General features: G+C 52.4%; 8 protein-coding genes across 8 annotated transcripts; 4 read left to right on the forward strand and 4 right to left on the reverse strand.

Annotated features, from left to right (window-relative positions):
* Positions 1 to 703: 703 nt before the first annotated feature.
* Positions 704 to 3,434, forward strand: HO173_010045 (uncharacterized protein; the record flags this gene model as incomplete). Its single annotated transcript, XM_037311931.1, has 3 exons — positions 704 to 760; positions 813 to 3,189; positions 3,343 to 3,434. The coding sequence occupies 3 exons, from the start codon at positions 704 to 706 to the stop codon at positions 3,432 to 3,434; spliced, it is 2,526 nt and encodes an 841-aa protein (XP_037161175.1).
* A 1,245-nt stretch (positions 3,435 to 4,679) lies between these two features.
* On the forward strand, positions 4,680 to 5,072 carry HO173_010046 (uncharacterized protein; the record flags this gene model as incomplete). Its single annotated transcript, XM_037311932.1, has 1 exon — positions 4,680 to 5,072. One exon carries the CDS (start codon positions 4,680 to 4,682, stop codon positions 5,070 to 5,072), a length of 393 nt encoding a protein of 130 aa, XP_037161176.1.
* A 1,847-nt stretch (positions 5,073 to 6,919) lies between these two features.
* HO173_010047 (uncharacterized protein) lies at positions 6,920 to 8,671 on the reverse strand (the record flags this gene model as incomplete). The annotated part of the gene is made up of 4 exons (XM_037311933.1): positions 6,920 to 7,282; positions 7,354 to 7,578; positions 7,645 to 8,550; positions 8,639 to 8,671. The coding sequence occupies 4 exons, from the start codon at positions 8,669 to 8,671 to the stop codon at positions 6,920 to 6,922; spliced, it is 1,527 nt and encodes a 508-aa protein (XP_037161177.1).
* Positions 8,672 to 9,613: 942 nt separating this feature from the next.
* On the reverse strand, positions 9,614 to 12,171 carry HO173_010048 (uncharacterized protein; the record flags this gene model as incomplete). Its single annotated transcript, XM_037311934.1, has 2 exons — positions 9,614 to 10,641; positions 10,830 to 12,171. 2 exons carry the CDS (start codon positions 12,169 to 12,171, stop codon positions 9,614 to 9,616), a joined length of 2,370 nt encoding a protein of 789 aa, XP_037161178.1.
* Positions 12,172 to 12,645: 474 nt separating this feature from the next.
* Positions 12,646 to 14,580, reverse strand: HO173_010049 (uncharacterized protein; the record flags this gene model as incomplete). The annotated part of the gene is made up of 2 exons (XM_037311935.1): positions 12,646 to 13,538; positions 13,590 to 14,580. 2 exons carry the CDS (start codon positions 14,578 to 14,580, stop codon positions 12,646 to 12,648), a joined length of 1,884 nt encoding a protein of 627 aa, XP_037161179.1.
* Positions 14,581 to 16,725: 2,145 nt separating this feature from the next.
* HO173_010050 (uncharacterized protein) lies at positions 16,726 to 18,764 on the forward strand (the record flags this gene model as incomplete). The annotated part of the gene is made up of 2 exons (XM_037311936.1): positions 16,726 to 16,729; positions 17,032 to 18,764. 2 exons carry the CDS (start codon positions 16,726 to 16,728, stop codon positions 18,762 to 18,764), a joined length of 1,737 nt encoding a protein of 578 aa, XP_037161180.1.
* A 519-nt stretch (positions 18,765 to 19,283) lies between these two features.
* On the reverse strand, positions 19,284 to 20,828 carry HO173_010051 (uncharacterized protein; the record flags this gene model as incomplete). Its single annotated transcript, XM_037311937.1, has 2 exons — positions 19,284 to 20,080; positions 20,135 to 20,828. 2 exons carry the CDS (start codon positions 20,826 to 20,828, stop codon positions 19,284 to 19,286), a joined length of 1,491 nt encoding a protein of 496 aa, XP_037161181.1.
* A 498-nt stretch (positions 20,829 to 21,326) lies between these two features.
* HO173_010052 (uncharacterized protein) lies at positions 21,327 to 22,109 on the forward strand (the record flags this gene model as incomplete). Its single annotated transcript, XM_037311938.1, has 4 exons — positions 21,327 to 21,341; positions 21,441 to 21,717; positions 21,798 to 21,960; positions 22,025 to 22,109. The coding sequence occupies 4 exons, from the start codon at positions 21,327 to 21,329 to the stop codon at positions 22,107 to 22,109; spliced, it is 540 nt and encodes a 179-aa protein (XP_037161182.1).
* Positions 22,110 to 22,267: the final 158 nt, after the last annotated feature.

Here is a 22,267-nt window from a genome sequence, read left to right on the forward strand (position 1 = left end):
TGAAGATGCCGAATTTGGGCCTTGACCGCCCCGGTATCCTACGGTGAATGCGAAGAAATCAACACAACTCTCTTAGCTCCCACTAGCGCTGAATTTTCCACTACATAATAACCTAACATCTCAGACCTTCCCCATTACCACACGCTCCATCTTCTACAGCATTGAAACAGCCACGTCTGTTGGACTTGAAAGCACACACAGCTGCCATCCGGCTTCTACTCTGGCTTGCGTCATCAAGGTGCTCGCGCTCAATAACGACGCACTTACTGACCTCAACCGCTCGTTGCTTTGCTAGGAGCACTGCGGTGCGTACACAATTCCTCTGTGATCGTCTTTTCTGAAAAATTCGTCAACACTTCGATCCCAACACACTTTTCCTTCTAGCACCTCGGGACCGAAACTCCATTCACTATGCATGATTCAAGCACTCTCAACACCGCAGTACTAGCGCCGTCAACTTCTATAAGGTTCCCCTTCTCTTCTACCTTCTTACATCTTCCGCTCTCTCCACCACCCACCATCCGCCATTCACCAGCCAACGTTCTCACATACATGCAACCTTTACGAAACCCAAGGAAGACTCATACACCTTGACAGAAACTGATAGGAACTATCTGCAGGTTCCAAGATTATCTTGCTCTACCATACCTGGATATCTAGGTATCCCAGTTCTTACACACCTTAATACACACATCTGCGAAATATGGATCACCTTGCCGAGATGCACGAGCTACCAGTACCTGCTCAGGATCCGAGCGGTGTAAGTGCAAAAAACCTCACACCACAACACCAAAGCTGATCAACCATAACAGAGATTTCAATACCTCTCAGTAATATTGGTACTCTGCTTCTGGTTCGGTCTCATCGACTGGCAATTATTACTCTTCGGGCTCCTCATCCTCTACATCAATCTTAGCCCTGTGGTGGTCCATTCACCCGAATTCGACATCACAGTTGCCGTGCCAAGCGGTAAATATATACCTAAGGAGGTCACCACTCGTACTGACGCTCCACGAGATATCCGCCAGCGTCCAGTCTTAGCCCTTGAGCAAGGACCGAATAAATCGCTGGCGATGGTACCTTGCCAACGACCTGCTCTACAAGGGCAATCTACAACCCGCAGCAAGGTCCCTGAGCATGCTTCCAGCTCCAAGAAGCAGATGGCGGTGGTACTCCGCCCACGAAATGCAGTCAGCAAGGTACAGGATAGCTACCGGAATACTGCTTCATTGAAGCTCCTTGGAAAGGTGGAAGTCGTTTCCTCTTCTATCATGGGACAAGCGGGCCAAGTGACTGCAGCCACGGATGAAAATCGACTGGAAAACGCGGACGACGATCAGCGTGCTCCAGTCGGTAGCCAGTCTGTCGAGGAGCCTACCGGTGTTCAGAAGCCTATCGAGGCAGAGGAGAAGATAGTCCTTCAACTCGAGCCTGATACTTTTGAAAAGCCCACTGATGGTCACACCGTGCCCGAAGAAGGTGCCGGCAGTGCCCCGACAGAGACCACTGCTAAGCAAATCGGCAGCGCTGGAGTGGTATCTGCAAGCAAAGACCAGTCTACCACGACATCGATCGTGCGCGATTCAGGGAGGGCGCGGAATTCGAGAATCCGGCGTCTGGCGAAGCCCTGTGTCGCGAGGTCTCGTACCCCAGGTCTAGAGAGGTCCGTCCTTGGTAGGGTTCGCTCTCTTCGTCTGAAGATGATGGCCAAGAGGGCCAAAACAGTCCAACGCTTGGCGAACCAACAAGGCGTGGCTGACGGTATCGTCGATGTCGATGGAGGCATGACTGGCTTGGAAGTCGTCGAGCAGGCCGAAGTGCAGATTCGAGGACGGGTTTCTGTGGGGGCTCAGACCAGTCAGCAAACTGGAACTGGCAGCGCTGTCGACCGTCTGGAAGTTGGGGAGTCGATGGAAGTTTCGCCAAGTCAACACGTTGCGGAAGACAGCGTTGTTGACGTGGACCAAGCCATGACCGACCCAGAAGTTGAAGAGAAGGATGAAGACGGCGATGTCAAGCTCGTCGATGCGGATACAGCGGAGAGCCAAGAGGCTGAACAATTCGATGAAGTCATGATCGGCTCTGATGTCGAAGCTGAAATGGAGGTCGACGACGAAGCGGCCGACTCGGTTGGAGAGCCAATGGATCTTGAAGAAGACAACCCGCAACTGGAAGCCAAGGAGGCTGGCATTCCAGACCCTATGCATATCGAGCCTCAGTACAACCTTGGCATGGTCGACAAGGAGAAACTCCAGGACAAGATTAGGCGTGAGAAGGCGGAAATCGCGCTTCGACAAACGTCTACAAACGGGGCCAACAGCGGTGAGATGGGCTCGGCTTCCGGTGGTGCTTTGGCACAGTCGAGTCAACAGCACGCAGCACCGGTCTCAACGCCACCGACTGGGAATGCAGCCACCAGCATATTGCAAGGAGTTGCGCAGAACCTAACATCTACGAACAGTGCCGCAGATCTTAGGAGCGCGCGTCTGGGAAAGCGGCCAGAGTCAAGGCCCATCTCGGAAAGAGTGGCGGGTCCATCTCCCTCACCAGGAAGACTGGTGACGGAAAATCGAGGCAAGAGAGAGTCCACCCAGTCGATCCTGCCTCTAGTGTTGGCTCCTCCGTCAACGTCGTCGTCAGAGAAACAGGTGACAGAAGACGGAGATACTTCAGAGTCGGTCCAATCGATCACGACTCCAGCATCTACTTCTCCCTCGACAGCATCGTCAACGCCGCCCACTTCAAGGAACGTGGCTTCAAGTAAAGGGCCTTCGAAGCCAGCTGGCGTGAAGACTGAAGAAAGTGCGTCCAAGGAGCAAAATTGCAAACGCGGCTGCAACTTTCTGCGTGACTCGAGCAATGACGAGAAATTGGGTGACGAAGCGGAGAAGCCGAAGGCGATCCAGGGTGATCAGAGTATGCCTGGTTCAGCATCCCCGAAGGTTTCCCCACCGAGGAGAATTCTGGCCAAGCCTGTGAGGCGAATGCGAAAGGTGCAGACAGCTGACGCCAAAGTGAGCGAAGCGGAGGACGATCGGAAGATGTCAGCTTCAAGAACGGCACCTGCTCCTCAGCCAACAGAGGATGCTCCGGCGGAGTCCTCCAAGAAAGCTCGAAGTGGGCCTACGGATGACGGGGCGTCTGATCAAGAGGTCGCTCCTCTGAACGACATCCCGGATGATAGGGGCCGTAAGTTTCTATCCCCCAAGCAACCAACTCCTTTCCCATGCTGTTCATAATCTTGGATCGCAGAACCCCAACTCTTCCTCTCTTTGTCTTCCTTGGCTTTATGTCGTGTGATCTTTCAGTCCGAACAGAGAATGCTAACACCGAGAATCGCAGAGCTGGAGTACACGTCGCAGGTCCTCGAAGTGGCCGCAGCCAAGTGGGATGAGGAGGGGCATAGTGACGCCGACGACGACGACGACGATTGAGATGACTCTGATTTGATCTCGTACCGTCAGTGAAGGCAGGGTTGGAAGAATTCGGGGTAGGGGGTATATATCTCGGATATCATGGGAATTCTTTATATCAGCAATGGGAGCGGGATTGTACCAAGGGCACAAAGGGAAAGCAAGAGGTATTGAGGGTTACAATAACCTGGGCGGATTTTTTTTGGGAGGAAGTTTTCCGGTTCAGAAGAACCCAGGGTAGGACTTCGTTCCATGTGTGTACTATACTTAGGGAAGGGTATTTCAATCTTGTCAACAGCTCGGACCGCATCAAGTCTAACCCATCTTCTCTGATCCCTGGCGCATTGATATCAAATTCCCTTCACATACCTTCGCTACTCACTCCATCATAACGGTGAACCCCATCTTTGTATACCGTCCCAAAACCGTCTCTGAACATATATCAAACACCTCCAAGTACCCACCCACTGGAGCGAGCGCGATTCGAAGATTCCCAATTGCAACAGTGCGGTTATTGCTTTAGAGGGAGCTTTCGGGATCGCTGACACATCTGCTCTGCGGTGGCCAGTACCTTTCGCCCCCATTCTCCTTAGAGATCCCTCTCGTGATAGGTTCAGAGTGCTGATAGGCAAGCGAAGCAATGATGGTGTAAGTAAGGCATGTACTTTGACGGACCATCTCGACTGGGCAAGGATGCTGTTTCGAATGAGTGGTTTCGTAGGCGGTATTTTGGACTGAGGTCTGAATGCTGACCGCGTAGGGTACTTGAGTTACCGAGGTGAGGTAAGGGAAAGAGAGAGGATGGATGTAGCAAAGGAGTGCATATATAGAAGGGATTTCCAAATCTTTCTTTCAAATCCTAGGAAGAGGAAGAGAAGAGAAGAGAAGCAAGGTTCTCGTATTCTATATTTCGGTTATCGTTTCTGTGGGTATCGATCAGGATAGAGTGCGGGCATTAGATCGAAAAGGATAGATCCTATTCAAAACAACTCCCTTGTAGAATAACGAACGCATTAGATAAAAGGATTGGTGAACAGGTCAGTTTTTTTCTGGCACCGCACCTGAACAGGGAGACTACTACGATTTCAACAGATCCTTTCGCCCTTTGTGCATGACTCGTGCCACATTCTCTTATGTTTGTTGGATATAAAGTTTCTTTCCACGCATACATACGTACAGAAGCGATTTCTGCACAGCACGGTGGGAGTACAATACGCTGGTGCCATCAAATAACCCCAAGGTGATGTCTTGAGGTGGGGGGCTAATATGGACAGGCACAGTAAACAGAGGCCCCTTAACTACCTACGCGCCCCACAATCCTTTCAAAGACCCTCCGACGCCGCAAACGAACCAACAACGCCTATAGCTCAAGACCTTTCCCGCCAATCAACCATCCACATCAGCCCCGACACTGGCCCTCTCCACCACCGTCCACCCTCCACCGTCCCGCCCCACCTTCACCTCCCCGAGCTCCAAATCCCCACCCAAGCGCGCAAAAGGGTGCTGGCCACCCTCCCCACCTTGGTGTCCGCGATCGTTCAAAGACGGCGGCGTCGCGTCGTTCCCGGCGTCGAGCCATCCGAAGACCTCAACTGCGCCGGATTCGCAAATTCACCGGACCCCGAGCCGCCGGTCGACGAGGATGACGCTTTCGACTGACGGACGGTGGTCCGATGGCGGGAAGCGCAGGCGAATAGCGGCCAAATGGTTGGCAGACAGGCGCAGACGATGTCGATGCAGGTTTCGAGGTCGCTCCAGACGCCGAGGCCGACGCGGGCCCATTGGGGGTCTTTGGCGGTGAAGCTTTGGATGGTCGTGATGCGGATGGAGATGGCGCAGACGAAGGCGCCAGGAAGACGCCGGTGAGGGTGATTTTGCGCTTCGGGCTGATGTTGGTGAGACGCCAGACCTTGGGCATGGGGAGCATGAGGATGAGGACGTCGGTTAAGAGGTTGGCGATGCCGTTGCCGTAGGCGTAGGGGGTCAGGTCGATGCAGTGGGCGCCGGGGATGGTGTGCTCCCAGTGGAAGATGGTTGGCGAGTCAGCGGGTCAGCATTCGAAAGCAGGTGGTGAAGCTGTATGGGATAGATACCGGAACTTGACTGTTGGGTGGTGTTGTGGAGCGACTGAAAAGCTCTTTGGATTGGGAGTAGAGGGCTTGCAAGTAAGCATTGACTCACCGACGCGCGTACCTGAGTGCACTTAAACACACTCGTCAAGAAAATCGCAAAGAACGTCGCCCAGCAGATCACAGCTACGACATACATACTGATCCGAAACCGTTTGTTGACACCGAGGATACGATAGTAGAGTAAGAGCAGTGAAGATTTTATAAAGATCAGCGCGACGTAGTAGACCAATTGAGTCGCTTGAGATGCCTGAGGGTCTGGTGTTAGTGGTCAATACTTTTGATCGAGGATTGATTAACAATGTCAGACGTCCTCACCTTTGAGAACTCCGTCAATTTCCACGGCGTCTTCAGTTACGTTTCGATACGGCGACCGAAGCCGAGGTCTTTGGTTTCCCCTATCCGTATGCCTGTTCCGGCCCAGCCGAAGATCCGGGCGGCGAAGCTATCAGTGACGAGTCGCTCTGGTGCTGGGAATGATAGCAAGGCTCACAAGTGCGACCAAGGCGGCCCAATCATCCCTGATGCGAGCATCAGTTGAAACGACACTTCAAAACGAGCATACAGTGATCATACCACCACGATGGCGAATTGGCCACCGACCTGGAGATGAAACGCAGGGGAACGGCAATAGTTATTAGGACACTACCTGTCATGACTGCAGCATAGATGGCTCCGACCTGGCTTTGAGCCAGAGCATATGCGCCGGGTCAACATGCATCTGTGATGCCATAGTGGTGTCTGGAAAGAGATTGACACAAAGACAGAAAGATATGAGAGCAACGAAGAAGTCGGATGAAAGGACCGAGGAAACGAGGAATGGTAGCTTTCCGATCAGACCTTTACCCAAATTTTAGATACGAGTCTAAACATTCAACAGGTACGGGGCTTTTCCCTTTGACAAAAAAGCCCGAACTTACACACCTTAACATATCTGTATCTCTATACCTCTATATACTCGCGTTGACAATGCAAGAGGGTCGGGGGTGGTACCGCGGGGTTTGCCGAGCTGTTCCGATCCGAGTGGCCATGCGGACTGACTGGACGGGGCGTGGTTTGTGGGATGGCGGTGGGAGAGTGGAGGGTTTGTGCTTGTCCGTGATGGTGGAGGTGGGGGGGTGCTAGCGAGCGAAGACGTCTATCCCTTGGAGACGCTGTACGCTTTCCATATCAGTTGCGCGCAAACAGTAGGCGAGATTCTAAGAGAGAAACATGGCCTAGAGTTGATGTCAAGAGTTATGGATGGAGTATGGTGACTAGCTAGATAGCCTCTATAGTCCAGCCGGGGCTAGAACCGGATGAAGCCAACATCATAGAGGCTTCCAGTATGGCCAACGACATTTCAGCAGCCATGAGTCTTCACACGTCCTTTCAGCTTCAAGCCCAGGCATCGCTTCCTCCAGTTCCCCAGGTATCCCCATCAGCAGCATCACCCGTATCGTCGGCTTCCGTTACTTTCAAGGCACCTAAGGATGCATGGATAGGGTTCTCGTTTTCCTTGTCTTCTTTCGGAGGATCTGCAATGGTGACGGCTACGGCTTGGACACCTTTGCCTGATCGAGCGGTAGCGATGGTGAAGGATACGCTGGTACCAGGCTCGATTCCGCCGTACTCGTCCGGGGTCTCGATCTCCGACATATGGAAGTAGTATTTCTTAGGTGCTCCATAGCTGGTCGTGTTGAGTGGGGTGATGAAACCGTAGCCGCTGTCTGGTTTGGTGTCTGGAGGGTCCAAGTAGCGCTTGTGGATACAAGTCAGCAAATGGAAAGAGAGAGATTGAAGGAAGGTGCTCAGCAGGAGGGAGCTCCCACCTCGACCTTGCCATAATGCACCTTGGCAGTGACTCGTGCGACGCGTGCTGGGTCCTCTTGACGGAGATCTTTTGCTGCGGGTCCTTTTCCACTGTCTTCACAGACAAAAGAGACACACATGTCCTTCTCCAAAGTCAATCCGTTGCACTGCTTCTCGTGAATATGCGCATCATCACCTCCCTTCTTTCTGACGATGAATCCAAACCCTTTCTCCATGTTGAAATTCTATCAAGTCGTCAGGATGGCTTCTTGCTGTTGGCCTCAGTCGAAGATGGAAAGGAAACTTCATACCTTGACAGTACCGAACTCACGACCCTCGTCAGAAAGGATGGGTTCGGGGACGCTGTCCTCCTTGCGAATTTTCTTAGCAGTGTCGCCCTTCTCGGTATTTTCCAGGATGAATGAGACTGGCTGCCCGACGTATGGCTCAACACTGCCAAACTCTCGCTTGTGGCCAAAGACATCGTCGCCACCCGAGCAGCGGCCGATGAACGCGAAGCCTTTCTCCTCATTGTAAGACTTGACCTTGCCAAGCTCACGTTCGCCTTCGTCCTCTTCAACAGCCTCTTCCATCATCATGCTGCCCTCCTCTTCCCGGACGTTCTTGGCTGAAGCACCCTTCGGGCCCTCCTCGAATGCAAAGGAGACAGCTTGGCCTACGACAAAGTCTTTGCCTCCGCACTCTTTCAGGTGCACGAAGGCATCGTCCCCGCCATTAGCACGACCAATGAAACCAAATCCTTTCTCGGCATTCCATCTCTTGATCGTTCCCATCTCACGCACTTCTTCTGTCACGGTACCGCCCTCCTCTTCGCGAACATTCTTAGCCGAAGCGCCCTTTGGGCCTTCCTCAAATACAAACGACACAGCCTGGCCCTCAACAAGATCTTTGCCCCCGCACTCCTTCTTGTGCACAAAGGCGTCGTCTCCGCCGTTAGCACGGCCGATGAAACCGAACCCTTTCTCTGCGTTCCATCTCTTGACCGTTCCCATCTCGCGGGCCGAATCATTCTCCACTACAGCTTCTTCGATCAGAACTTGTTTCGCCTTTCCGCCCTTCTCATCACTCTCGTAGACGAAGGAGACTTTAGATCCGGGTACCAGAGCGGCACGGTTGGGGGTCTCACTGTTGTGGCAGAAGAGGCTGTCGCCGAAGTCAGGGCGCGAGATGAATCCGAAGCCTTTCTCGGTCCAGCGCTGGCGGCGAGTTAGTCGTGAGTTCAAAAGGGGGCTGAGACTTGGAACAGTAAATATGGACTTGTATATGGGTGAGGTGGCGGCTTACCTGGACTACACCATACTGTCGTTCTTCCGCCATAATGGTGTGCTTGACAGATGGATGGGTGCTGAGCTTTGACGAGAAAGAGAGTTGAGACGGATGCCTAGCTAGGTCTATCTTCAAGATCCTGTAGTTTTGGAGGTCGTATGTGGTGGCTGAGTGGGAAATGTTCTGGGAATCTCGAAAAGTGAGTGTTTATAAAAGACTTCAGTTTGGCAAATGATTCCGTCACGCCGCGCCAATCAGAAGCGCGCTTGTTGCATTCACTTCGATCCAGAGGATCAAAGCCAGCATTGCCTGAGCAAGTGGTTTGTTTGCTTCTTTTCCATAGAATAGAGCCAGATAACAGGTTTTTACTTTGAGTGGTGAGCTTTAATCTTGGGGTCCACCAATGCTTCAACACGAGAGATCTGATGACCCGATCATGTAGTGGATTCCCAAACTGCTCACTCCATGAAAAACGCAAACATCTGTCTTGTGTTCCGATCCACTTTTGCTGCTGGCTCACAGGTAAGAGAAGGTAGCAAAAGTCATGTATAGGAGCGATAATTCTGAATGAAGTCCTACAGTCCAGGCGCGGTGCCAGAAGAATGTGACCCTGTTCACGGAGTTTTCTCAAAGTCGATTTCGTCTTAGGGATCATTGAAAGTACTGCCTTTCTGCGCCATCTGCCGTGCAAAGTGCTCGAAAGCTTGAGCGGTCAGCCGCCCAGCTTCACAGTCTAGCTTTCCACCGCGGTTCTTATCACGTCCTTTGATCCCAACCCATCGAGCCCATCGAGGTAATGTCCGGGTCTCATATTGAACTGCTGCCATCGCTTTCTTTCCCCTTTTACCGCTCGTCCGGAAGACTTGTTCTCCCCAAGAGCACCGCCTGATGAGGGACTGTTGGGATTATCGGAGGCTGTGCTAGTTGCGGCGGCGGGCACTGAGACTTTTGGCAAGAACTTCGCTGCATCGGCGTGTACTGCCTGCTTTACACTTATTGGGTTCCATCATCTGGCGTCCACCTTTTCCATGTCTTCGCCTTTCTCGATCTCTCACTATCCGTTTGTTCGAAGACGCCTTCTTTCTCCACCCTCTCCAAAACCTCATCCACCAACTGCGTTGGCCCCTTTCCTGTATCTCTCTCCGTCTCTGTCAAGTTACCACTCACCCCCTTTGACCCCTCTGATTGCTCATCCGGCCCCTCACGCCAGATGCCCAACCCACCACTCCTACCTCCTTTCTTCCCAACCACTCTAACATCATCAATGACACACCCCTTGTCAACACCTTTACACATATCCACAACTGTCAGCGCGGCGCCCATGACTCCGGTAAGCGCTTCCATTTCTACGCCCGTCCTCGCCGTCGTCTCGACCTGCACTGAGATGCGGACGCCTCCGTAAACCCCGATGGGCTCAGAAAGCTGCAATGTTTCCTCGAGCCCCTGTTCTTCCCATATCGAAGTGTAACTTTCGGGTTGTGTGTCAAAGTTGGAAAGACCGACCGGCTCAACACGTACGATGCACCCTTCAACAGGCACGCCGCCATGCGCTAGAGGTATGAAATCGCTGGTTTTCTTGACGGCTTGGACAGCGGCTATGCGGGCGACAGCTAGTACGTCACCCTTTTTGATGGCATTTTGACGGATCAAACCCAAAGGTTTATGATTAGAGAAACGGACGTGGCCGATAGCGACAGCGACGCGGTGGGTGACGGACTTGGCGCTGGTGGATATGAGGTGGATTTCGGACGAGGATGTTAGATGTGGAAGGGACGAAGCGGCCAATTTCGCAGAAGAGGTCGAAGATGACTCCGGAGGTGGTGTCTTAGGAGATGTGGTGGAGATTGCGCGGATGGTGGTCATGGATTGGTACGTGCCAAACCAAAGGTGTAATGGCACAGCGAGGGGTGTAGTCGCTAAACGGAGAGTTGTAGACCTTGGCCTCCTTTCTTTGTTTAGAAAAGGCGCTGGCCATGAACAGAGATGCATTGGAGTAGGCCAAGCGCTGGCAGGTGGATTGTCTGAGCCCACCAAAGTCAGTAAACAGAAACACACTTTCACGATGTCATCTTAGCGCAGAGGGAAAGAGAGCGGCAGAAAATTTCCACATACATCAGTCGTATCGCAAAGTGCAGAAGAGAGATCCAGTCATGATATACATTCGTCTCTTCACATTCGACATTCAATGAACGAGAATCCGCCTACCCACCAATCAGAATCATCGGCCTGTTCTTCATATTCTCTAATTCGCCCATGCCAGCATGCTTCTCCTTCTTCCTCTTCACCGCCATACCAATCAGTCCCAAAAGTTCTCTTTCTCTTTCACCATACCCTAGCGGCTGCACATCTCCCGGCAGCGCCTGCCTTTTATCCATCTCGACTTGCTTGATCGCTTCCATCGCTTCCTCATCGATTGGTTGCCCATTGTTGCCTTCTCGCAACAGGTCCCTGAGGCTAACTTCGGCGTTTCCAAAAAGGCAAACCTTGAGATTCCCATCACTCGTAATCCTTAACCGATTACAGCTCCCACAAAAGTTGTGCGTCATACTCGTGATAAATCCAATCCGCCCCCTAAACCCCGGCACTCTAAACGTCTTACTCGTATCATTCATCTCATCTCTCACCTTCTCCAAGTTCGGGTGCCTCTCTCTAATCATGCCCAGCATCTCCTTATAACTCAACATCTTCCCCTTCGCCCACTTGTTGCCATCGAATGGCATATACTCGATGAATCTAACCTCGATATCTTTATCCCGTCCCATCTCCACAAAGGGAATAATCTCGCGCTCGTTGATACCGCGCATGACGACGCAATTTATTTTCAGCTTGATGCCCGCGCCGAGGCGGTTCATTTCGAGTATTCGGTCAATGCTGCGGATGACGGCGGAGAAGCCCTGCCGGCGAGTCATGATTTGGAATTGGAAGGGGTCGAGGGTATCGAGGGAGAGATTGACGCCTGTGAGGCCTGCTTCTGCCATGGAGTCTAGTTTTCTGTGGAGGGCGATGCCGTTGGTTGTGATGCATAGCTCCTTCAGCCCTTTACTTCGCAGACTCCCGATCTCGTGCATGAGCGGCACTATGTCCTTCCGAATCGTAGGCTCCCCTCCTGTCAACCGTATTTTCGTGACGCCCTGCGAGACGAACAGCGCGGAGAGGTAGGATATCTCAGGCGTGGTGAGGAGGTGTGAAGCCGGGGAGAGCGGCACCCCTTCTTCAGGCATGCAGTATGTGCAACGTAGGTTGCAGCGTTCGGTAATAGAGATCCGTAGGTAGTCATGTTGGCGCGAGAAGTTGTCGGTCAGGAAGTCGGAGAAGGGTCTTGCGTCTCGGAGTGGCTGTTTGCGGGTTGTAGGGGGCGATTCAGTCAGTGGATGTGGTTGTGGTGGAGTGCGGAATGGGAATGGCGGAATATCATCGAAGGGCACCGGTTGCTGTGTAGCTGTTACAGCTGAGGCGATGCCTCGACGTTCTTTGGGCCAGCCTCGAGGCAAAAGGTGGGGTGGCTTTGCGGGCTTCAGCCGGCAAATGGCACGAGGGAGTAAGAACTCCATGACTGGTAACAAAGGAAGACAAGGATCCAAAATCCAGCATGGCTACCACGAAAACTTTGAAATCAAGACAATGGGAATCATTGGGAACCATAAAGATTTCGAAAAAATTGCGGCTTTGGTCATGCCAACGGGTGTCGCCGAGATGTCCGAAGGAACGTCATACCTACGCGGTAAGTTTGAACACAAAGGGAAACAATGGTTACGGACACAGGGAAAGTATCGACGAGGGAAGTCGAAGACTGAGCGGAGGAAAGTGAAGTTTGATATAGATAATTGTTTGGTTGTAGTCTATATAAAGTACAACTAAAAGAGGCCGTTGAGAGATGGCAGAGCTGAGTCCGCCATCAATAACCACCATCAGAATCAGAAAAGAGAGATGATACATCATCTAGCACAAGCAAGGCCGTCACATTCATGATAAACACTATGAGAACCCCCCCCCCCTCACAACCCGAAACACCGATGATAAAGAAATCACAGGTGCGAGGTGATGGCAGCTACCCTTGACGAAGCTGCATCAAGCCTCGAGCACAAACGCTCAAACCTTTCGATGGTCGCTGAACTGACTTCTTGAGGCTCGCCGGGATCTTCTGCAATGACAAGTTCAAGTCGGCCAAAAGCCTTCTCAAGCTCAATCTCGCCAAAGATGCGATCTTCAGGTTTCATCGCAGCTGGCTTCGAAGAGGTACATGGTTGGTCGATGAAGAGAGCAAAAGCAGGGTCAGAGACGTCGATGTCGACCTCTTGCGGGCGGCGTTCGATGACTTCGGGCATTGTGATCTTCTCGGCTGATGCTGGCATAGGCTCGACCTCTGCGGGCTCATCCTTGAAGACATCGCTAGAGTAGGAGCCAACGAAGTTGGATGTCTTGCCGTGGAGCATTGCGAAGCTCATCGAGTCGACAGCTGGACCTTGGGGCAGTTCAATGACAGCGTAGACTTGAGCGTCGTAGAGGCCACGGAAGTCCACATTACTGTCAGTCCAGCCGTTGTTCGCAGACTCGGCACCGTTGTATTGGAAAGGGTTCTCCTCGGGGATCATGGTCATACCAACGTGGGTGTTTGAGTTTTGCGATGGTAATGGACCGGGGGTGGTCTGGTTTGGGTTGACGTCTTTGCGAGGAGTGGCGGATGGAGGTCGAGAAGCTAGAGTTTGCGATTGTGGACGTGGAATCTCTGGCATCGACGCAGGCGCCCCAGTGCCACTCAGGTCGTTCAAAAAAGTGGAGAAAGCTGGCGATGACAAAAGCATGCGTGTCAAGTCGGTCAAGCGAGTGTTCTCTGCCACCAATTCCTCGTTCTTCGCTCGCAATTCGTCGGCCTCGCTTGCTTTGGCGGCGATCTCTCCTTCTAGTTGCCCAATGTATTCTATGTAGATGTCAGAAATTTTCATATTGCGTTGTTTACCAAGAGTCATACCCTTTCGTCTCGAACGGAAAGCCCTCGCGGAGACCTTGTTCCTCAGCTGGCGCCTCTCCTTGCTGCTCAGCTTCTTCCCTTCCTCACTTGCCAGCAGCCTCTCATCCTCATCCATGTCCTCCTCGTCTTTTCTCATGCGAGCACTGTTTGAAAGGGTACCATTTCCTGTTGGCGTGGCAGCATCGTCATCGTTTGACGAAGCAACGCTGCTGTGTCTCATCTGATTGAGCAGGCGAGAGATGCTCTCTTCGACGATTGGATCAGTAGGAGGTTTTGAAGTGCTTCCGTTGCGGCTGGCTTGACGAGAGTGCGTTGAAGGCAAAGGCTTCTGTGTTGCCAAGGTTCGTTGCTGTTGTTGTTGCTGCTGAGCTTCGGCTTGAGCCTTTGCTAAAGCCGCTTGCTGTTGATGCATACCTGGCCAGACGCGACCTGGATGAGCTTGGGTTGTAAGGGATTGCGGCGTGCTTTCCTGTCCACCGATGGCAGCCGGGTCGACGAAGCTGGAGTTCAGCACAGGCAAGTCGTTGGTCGGAGAGTTGTTGAAGTCGATATCCATATCGATAGAGGAGCCCAAGCCAAGAGCAGATCCAAATTGCAAGTAGTCGTCGCCGGTGTTTATGTCCATGCCGAAGTATCCATCTGATGGTTGCATTGTGCCATAGAACTGTTGATTCCGGCCATAGCTGAATTGGTCCACCTGATTGAGAGCAAAAGTGTTGGCCAATGCACCGACCGGCAGACCAGCTTGTTGCTTATATTGCTCATATTGATGGCTTGGACCGGCAAATTGTTGGGTTGATTGGATTGGATATCGCGAAGTCTGATTGTTTGTTGACGACGTGGGAGTGCTGACAGACTTGGAGTGAGCGGATAGAGGTGAGATGGATGGAGTTGGGACAACAGTCTGGTCATAATTGATGAAGCTGTCCGGATCGAAGCAACTGCCTACTGGAGATGACTCCGTTGAAGGTTCCAGTTTGAATGTAGTCATGGTATCGTGTGATGAGTTGCGAAACACGCAATCGTCTATGTCGGCCTTCCGAATGTCGTAGGTAGATGAGGTTGGAGGATGCAGGACCTCAATGATGACCAGTCGTTGGTGTTTTGCTTGTTCACAAACGGTTGCCTGATGGGTCGCTTATGTTGACTCTCTCCTGGCTATTCCGATCTTCCCGACTCTTTCATCCGCAACAACGATGACTATTGCCGTTATCAGCTAAGGAACCATGCGGTGAAACTGCTGTTGATAGTAGAGAAGAGGTTTAGGATAGTGTGAGTATCAAGCAGGAGCGAGAGCATGAATGTGGTGGAACAATGATGAAGTCTCGAGATTGCTGGGGGGGCACGGCAGCAGCATCTAAATTTAGGTGGACGATCTTCCGGGCAGTGCAACGCGGCCTTACCGGTAGCTGCACCACGCAACAGCAGTGAACCACTGTCAACCAATCGCTCCAACGCTCTCGTGCCAAGCCCTCGCACTTGGCGGGTCGGTAAAAGGATCTGGCTCTCTCGGTGTCCCGGTGTCTCGGAAGAGTTTAGCGTATTTGGCGTGGCGCATCGAGACTCTGTCGACAGGTCTCTGGCAAGAGATGTCAAGTACCTACGATACGATACTTTATTATTGGCTCACCACAACGATATTGAATAACAATCAAAATAAGAATAATCCTAATAAGACGAAGAAGAAGAAGAAGGAAAAGAAGAGTGCTTGTTTCAACACAGACAGTTTTGGCCCTGCTGATATATCTACGCGGGGATGAAGATCAAGAATACCTCGTACTCGTACTTCAACGGTCGTTTCACTGTCTCTCCGTTTGCCGGTTGAGACTCTGCTTCTCTGCCTCTCATCAGTCTCTGTCGGCTTCGATCTGAGGACTCGATTAGATACTCGTGATCCGACCGCACCAAGTGCGAGCGGTGATTACAGAGATACGCCTGCTAAAGCTGGGCATATTCCGGTACTTTTACTTCCGGAACTTTTCTGCTTCAGATTTGAACCTCCCTTAAGGATTGCATCCTACGTAGGACGTCATTACTCCCTGCTTCCGTACACGAATTGCTGAGGTTGTGTTGTACCTTGCTCCTCGACGGTTACTTGTCGTGCCGTGACTTGCTTTTCAGTGAAAAGCTCCTCCAGTATGACTTTTACAGATATGCAACAAGCGAGGATCTTGGACATGATTTTCTGGCACGGCTCCTGTAGCTTTCCGTTGGTGAACGGTGAAAATAGGTTCAAGAACAGGGACTGTGCCAATTGCAATAGGATGAACCCCTGAAAACAACGGACAACATTAGACAATATGGCCCCCGGAAAGGCTTCGAAGGCCCAAAAAAGGGCACGTCTTACTCGTCTTTCAGTGAGCGGGGTCTAAGCCTGCTGGAAGTCTTATATTTGTTATCAGTAGCTTCTGCTTCTCCTGTCCATCGAAGATTTCGAGCCCGCTAGGCTTCGTGGGGCGGTCTTTCGTCTCCCATCGGCACAAATGTGCATTCTTCCATCTTTGTCTCCCTTTCATACCTTCTGGTACTGTAAAAGAAGACCTAGAGCGCCGTTTGAATATGCAAATGGTTTCAAGCTGTTGTAATGGAAACATGTGAGCTGATTCGAGTGAAACATCGTTGCCTTTCACTTCAAGGGCAGGCAATCGCTATTCTCAACCTCGAATTTGGCGCTAGGACCAGCATAAGTTTCCAGCTTGAAATGAATCCACCTTCGTGGATTGCAGATTACACAGACGCAGTTGGAATTTTTGGCTCTCGTATGATGCAGCTGAAGAATTTGTCGCTCCTCCGAATGAACACAGGTGTGGAACGAGTTTAGCGGAAACATTTTGAGGCAAACGTCGTTGGCATCGTTGAGAGATAGGATGTACCATGATCTGCCTCATCCACCCACGGATGGAGCTTTCAAGTCAAAAGAACATATCCAACTCGATTGGGGAAAGATGAAACAAACAACTCTGGACACTTTTCGGTCACGACAGCCAGGCTGTTCTGTGCTGGACGATTCAGGCTATGTCACAAGTCATTGTCTTGCGTTCCCTCTGTCCGACTATCCCGTTCCAATTGCCGTTCTCCAAGCCTCTGCTCGCAACGAGCGTACAGTATTGTCTTTGTCCAGATACCTCTGTTAACAATGCGTTGGTCCTTTGTCCTGCTAGAAGGCGGACCTCGAGCTGAACAAAATGCCACTGACAATGCATTGAATCTTGAACAAAGATACTATGCCATTGTCCAGAAAGTTGATGCGAGGAAGCAGTCCTTACATTTGACGCCTCTCTGCTTCCCAATTGCTCTCCAACCATCCGCTGTGTGCAACATCCCTTCTCACTCTCTCACTCACTCATCTCAGTCAGCTCTGCCAGTCAGATCATTCGGTCAGAAAGCTCACCCAAACACGTAAGTCTTCTTCTTTCGAGACTCACTCACATCCTCTTTCCAGCGACCATGGGTCTCGGCAGCACCATCTCCCGCAACCCCTCGGTTGCAGGCTCATCCATGTATGAGCCCTTCCATCGAACCAGCTCAGGATCATCAACCGTGCATTCTGCACTGCGTTCCGCCTCATCCATCTATGAATCGTCTGCCCCCCAATCCAGGTCCTCCTCCACCCTACGTGCGACCTCAAGTAGGGCAAGCACGTCCGCTTCAACCTCCAAACCTTCCACCGTGCGTGCTTCGACCGTCACCTCCGGGACCTCTATGTCCAAACTGATGCGGTCCGCCTCCACCGCGTCCACAAGTCGCGAAAGCTCGTCTCCTTCTTTAAGTTCCACTGTGCGCCCTCCAACCGTCGCCTCTAGAACTTCTAAAAAACCTGCTGTACGTGATTCAACCGCAACCTCCACGTCCAAGCTTATTCGATCCGCTTCTACGGCCTCCACACTGCGTCCACTAACATCAACTCCCGCATCCTCCACCACCAGCCTCCTTCGCTCAACCTCTAAGCGCGCTCCCTCACACTTCTTGACCACCGCAAGCCGCATCCTCTGGGGGCGTCCACCACCCAGCCATTCCACGCTACAGCCGTCCCAAATTGCCGCCCTCACGCACACCCTCTCCCTCCCCGTGGAGACTCCAATGCTTTCCAGTGTCGTAGGCGCCCTAGGTGTGCCGCTAAGTCGAAGCCAATTCTCCCCTACCCCGAGCTGTTTCTGCAACGCTCACTTCTGGTTCGAGCAGAAATACATCGACGAGCTGACCGAAGTCATCACGCACGAGATCGGCCCTCAACTCGACAAGCTGAGGATAGCTCCCCGGGAACTCATCTCAAGAAAGACCGAACGCCTCCTCTCAACCCTCCAGCCCTACCAAGACATCCTCACCAGCACCACCGACACCAGCAGCATCCTCAGCATGGAACCCACCTGCCCGGCCTGCACGCTGAGCCACTTCTTCCAAAACCCCGCCGCGGTCAACGCGCTGACTCTGGCCGTCAAGGGCCGGAAACACCGCGCCCATCCGTGGCCCGCCAGCATGGCCTGGCTCGACCCCTGCCCCGGTAGGGAATGGGAAGCCAAATGGAGATCGGAAGGCAAATCCGTCGCGCACGACCGCGTCCGCGTGCAGCGCTGGCGGAGGGACACCCGCGCGCACGAACGAGTGCCCGACGCGCCCCCGCAAGTGCTGGGCCATCAGCCGGGCGAGGGGTGCGACTTCTGCGACGCCCTGCGCCTGGAGCGGGCGGATGAGGCGGAGTTGGACGCCGCGATCGCGGAGGAGGAAGAGGAAGGCGACGGGAAGCAAACGCGCGCTGGAGGAGAACCGGCAAGGTATAGCGGAGCTGCAGACGAGATCCATGATGATGATGATGACGATGCTTCCGATTCCGAAACCCTCCGATCCGACTCCTCGACAACCCTCCGCGCGATGGAAGAAGAGAGTATCATCAAAGGCTACCTGAGACCACCGACGACAACGACGGACTCCGCATACCGCCCCCGGCCCGACGCCGACGGCAACAAAGCGGCGCAGGAAGCGAGGAGGAGGTCGTCCGTGATGGGGGGCTACCTGGCCCACAGGGGCGGGAGAGTGGAGGGAGAGCGGGCGAAGAGGGCGAGCGATTGGGCGAGGAGTTATCAGTGTTTGGTGGGGCGGAGCCCGGATTCGCAGACGACGTTGCTGTGTGAGCGGTATTCGGAGCCTGGGTTGAGGGCCGTTGAGGGGTGGATCTAGAGGGCGGGTGGGTGGGGTGGGGGTTGGAATTCGGGTGCACTGTAGACAGGATTTGGTTCTTGTTTTCATGATGATGGATAGAGCACACTGGATGTCAGGTGAGAACCCGCATTATCCACACTTTCCGTTGTTACATTTCCCAGCAATGAATGGCTCATACAATTTCACACGTAAGAACCTTTTTTTGTGCTTTAGACGTGGACGATCGAACGCTATGATATCTATTGTATTACGCGATTGTCTGGAGCATATGAAGATATGACAAACTCTAGGCAGATGGCGTAATTGGATTATAAGTGTTTCTCCCCTTCAATGCAGAAGGGGTAGAGCCCTGTAATCGAGCGCCTCATTTGAGAAGACTATACACCATGTCCCGACGATAAGGACCTCCATTCCTTGGAGAATATACAGGAATCGTACACCGGCCCGCATGCAACCTCAAACCCAGAACGAAGGTTGGTTTTGTACAATTAAACATCACTCCATTAGCATACCATTTGAGGTACTAGAACAAGATTGCTACCTGCTCCCATCAACTCCGATGATGCCCCTCGCCCTTCCATGCATACTTGTCGGTACCCGATCCCTCAATCCTTTGAAGCCGTCTTTGGACGATAGCGTACTAGGTGCTCTCTTCCTCGGACTTCGCCTTAGGAAGCCTCTGGCCTCTTTCTCTTCATACGCTTCATCGACTAGGACACCCGGCCCGCCGTCCTTCTTATCATCTAAGATCTGCTGACGAGAGCCTGCTGCTTGGAGCTCTGCTTTTCCGGCTGGAGGCTCAGGCTGGCGGTTTTTGATGGGTATTGATGGTAGGTCGGTAGCGTCTCGCAGATCATTTTCGTAAGGCTTTGGGTCTTGGGTGCCGCTGTCTGCGGGGTTTGAGTGTGTAACTGTGGTCTTTTTGTTATCAGTATCGAAAGCTTTTTGTGCAGCGAGGCGCGAGCGCTCGTAGCGGGCAGATACGTCTCCGCCGGTCCAAACCGTGCCGAGAAGTCGGTCCCAGAAGGTAAAAAATGGTTGTGAGAAGTTCGTCTTGATGCCCCAACTCTGATGGTGCACATCGTGGTAGCCGGCATTGTTTGACGTGATGTGTTGTAGAGGGTCCCAGGGCAAAGCGTATCCACAGTGATCATCGACAGTCTTAATAGTTGAGCCTGCAAAGAAGACCATTCCTTGTCGCGTATTCATCCCAGCGAGTTTGTATGCTATACTTGCGCCAAGCGTGTCCAACAGAAATCCTTCAAATGGGTGATTGTACAGGGCACCGTAGGCATAGGGTACATACAGGCGGTGGTGGCGTGAGTGGAATGTGGCTATTACCACCGGTCAGCAGTTTGCAATTCAAAACAGAGCTTCCAAGAACGTACTGTAGAGCCACTTGTTCATATGCATCGCCCGGTGCAGGAAGTACTGCCATGTATCCACCACCAGAATTGCCAGCCCGAATTGGAGGGCGGGTACCAGAACCCAGTAGATGGCAGAAGCAAGCATGAGCTCCCAGCCAGCAAAGCCTGGCGTACCCACTTTTGAAGCACTGCCAACAGCGCTCAAATTTTCCAGCGACGGGTACTGCCCTCCCTGAAGCGCACCGGCGAGCGTTGGATGCGACGCTCCGAGAGTCTTGGCAATCCCCCTAGCGTCCAGGCCCACAGTAGCCAGCAATCTTGGTATACTCTTCTCCGCAATCCTGATTCGTCTCGCCCACACTGCCACATCATACTGCTCCTTCCCAAAGAAGTCGTCCGGTTCCGTCATGCCAAGCACCCACCCAACAGCCGTCTGAACGACCTGCTGTATCAGCACATCCCGTATGACCTCCCATCTTGAGACCCGATTGCGCTTTGAGACTTCGGCGGGTGTGTGTAATCGGTATTGTGGAAAGTAATCTTTTGTGTCGATCCAGTGGAAGAACATTGAGAGGGCCCAGTAGGCGAAGATTGGTAATAGGAGAGTGAGGAGCTTGTCGGGTATTGGAGGAAGTAAGGACGGAAGCGGAGTGAGATGGTACTCTGGGAGGGGCGGAAGGTTCGAAAAGTCAATCATGGCCGATGCTGTAGCCATCTGGCTTTCACTGAGGTCAATGGATGTACTGCTGACTCGGCACGCGGCGGGTGTTGGGCCTTTGCGGCCTGGAAGTACAAAAGCCCAGTGGGAATCAAGCTCAGAGATGGTAAGATTTATTAGAGGTTTGTATAGTGATATTTCCGACGGTGAGGGCAGCGAAGACAGCGTGAATGAAAAGCAAAGGAGTGTGTAGAGACGGGTAACAATGAAATGCACTTTCGTGCTTTGACTGCGGTTGGTTGGACGTCACCAATTTGCCACCCTTACTCAGCCTCTCCGGGATCCTTGTCTAACTCGATAGAGTAAGCCCTCCTGGCGGCTAATGCCCGGCGTCCGCGATTTTCACCCCACTACGGATTTCAATTGCCCATCTCTGAACAAATTTTTGTCTTCGCTCGAAATTTAATAAAACTCTTTTTGGGCTTCCCTAGGGACTATTCTTCTCGAATTACTTATAGACATCTTTATCCATCCACCGATCTAAAAGCTCTCACCATGATTATCTACAAGGTTTGTATCCTCACCGCATGGAGCCCCGCTTGCCAGCATGGCAGACTGCCCAGAGAGTTCGCAACTTGAGCGCCCAATGACTGATTTCCTGCATCACAGGACATCGTCACGGGTGACGAAATCATCTCCGACACCTACAACCTCAAGAACGTTGACGACGTCGTTTACGAAGTCGACTGCAGAAAGGTCACAAAGGGCGCTGACAACATCGACATTGGCGCAAACCCTTCTGCCGAAGAACAAGAGGAGGCGCTCGAGGAGGGGACCAAACAGGTCATCGATGTGGTCGATGGGTTCAGGTTGAACTACTTGGGAGATGAGTCGAGTGGGCAGAGGGCGTTTCAAACGAAGAAGGATTTCCAGGGACAACTCAAAGGTGCGTTTGGGCTTCCGATCTACCGTAGGAGGGGGTGGTCAGCCCGAGCAAGGGATGCTGATTCAGTGTGCGATGGACAGGGTATTTGAAGAAGGTGGTTGAGAAACTTAAGGAAGCTGGCAAGGATGAGGACTTTATCAAGGGGTTCCAGAAGGGCGTGCAGGGATACTACACCAAGCATATCGTGCCCAATTTCGCCGACTTGGACTTCTACACCGGCGAGTCTATGGATCCCGATGGAATGTATGGGGTCTCCTCCAATCTATTGGACTGCCAACCTCGAATCTATATTAACGTTGCTTCGCAGGGTCGTGTTCCTCAACTACCGCGAGGACGGTGTTACACCGTATGTTATTATCTGGAAGCATGGCTTGTCCGAGATGAAGGTTTAGATGCAGGAATTAGATGTCAAAATGGAGTTTGTGCGATATGCCCAACTCTGCTTTCAAAGTTGGAAGGGTTCTCTGGGCATGACCAAATGGATCACTTGCAAGTTTTGATGTATGAATGCAACGAAGACTGCATGGTCGTAACACACTTTCAGTATCTG

The sequence above is a fragment of the Letharia columbiana genome (genome assembly GCF_014066305.1).
Source record: "Letharia columbiana isolate WasteWater2 chromosome Unknown Sc0000045_s0, whole genome shotgun sequence".
In the NCBI taxonomy this organism is placed as follows: Eukaryota; Fungi; Ascomycota; class Lecanoromycetes; order Lecanorales; family Parmeliaceae; genus Letharia; species Letharia columbiana.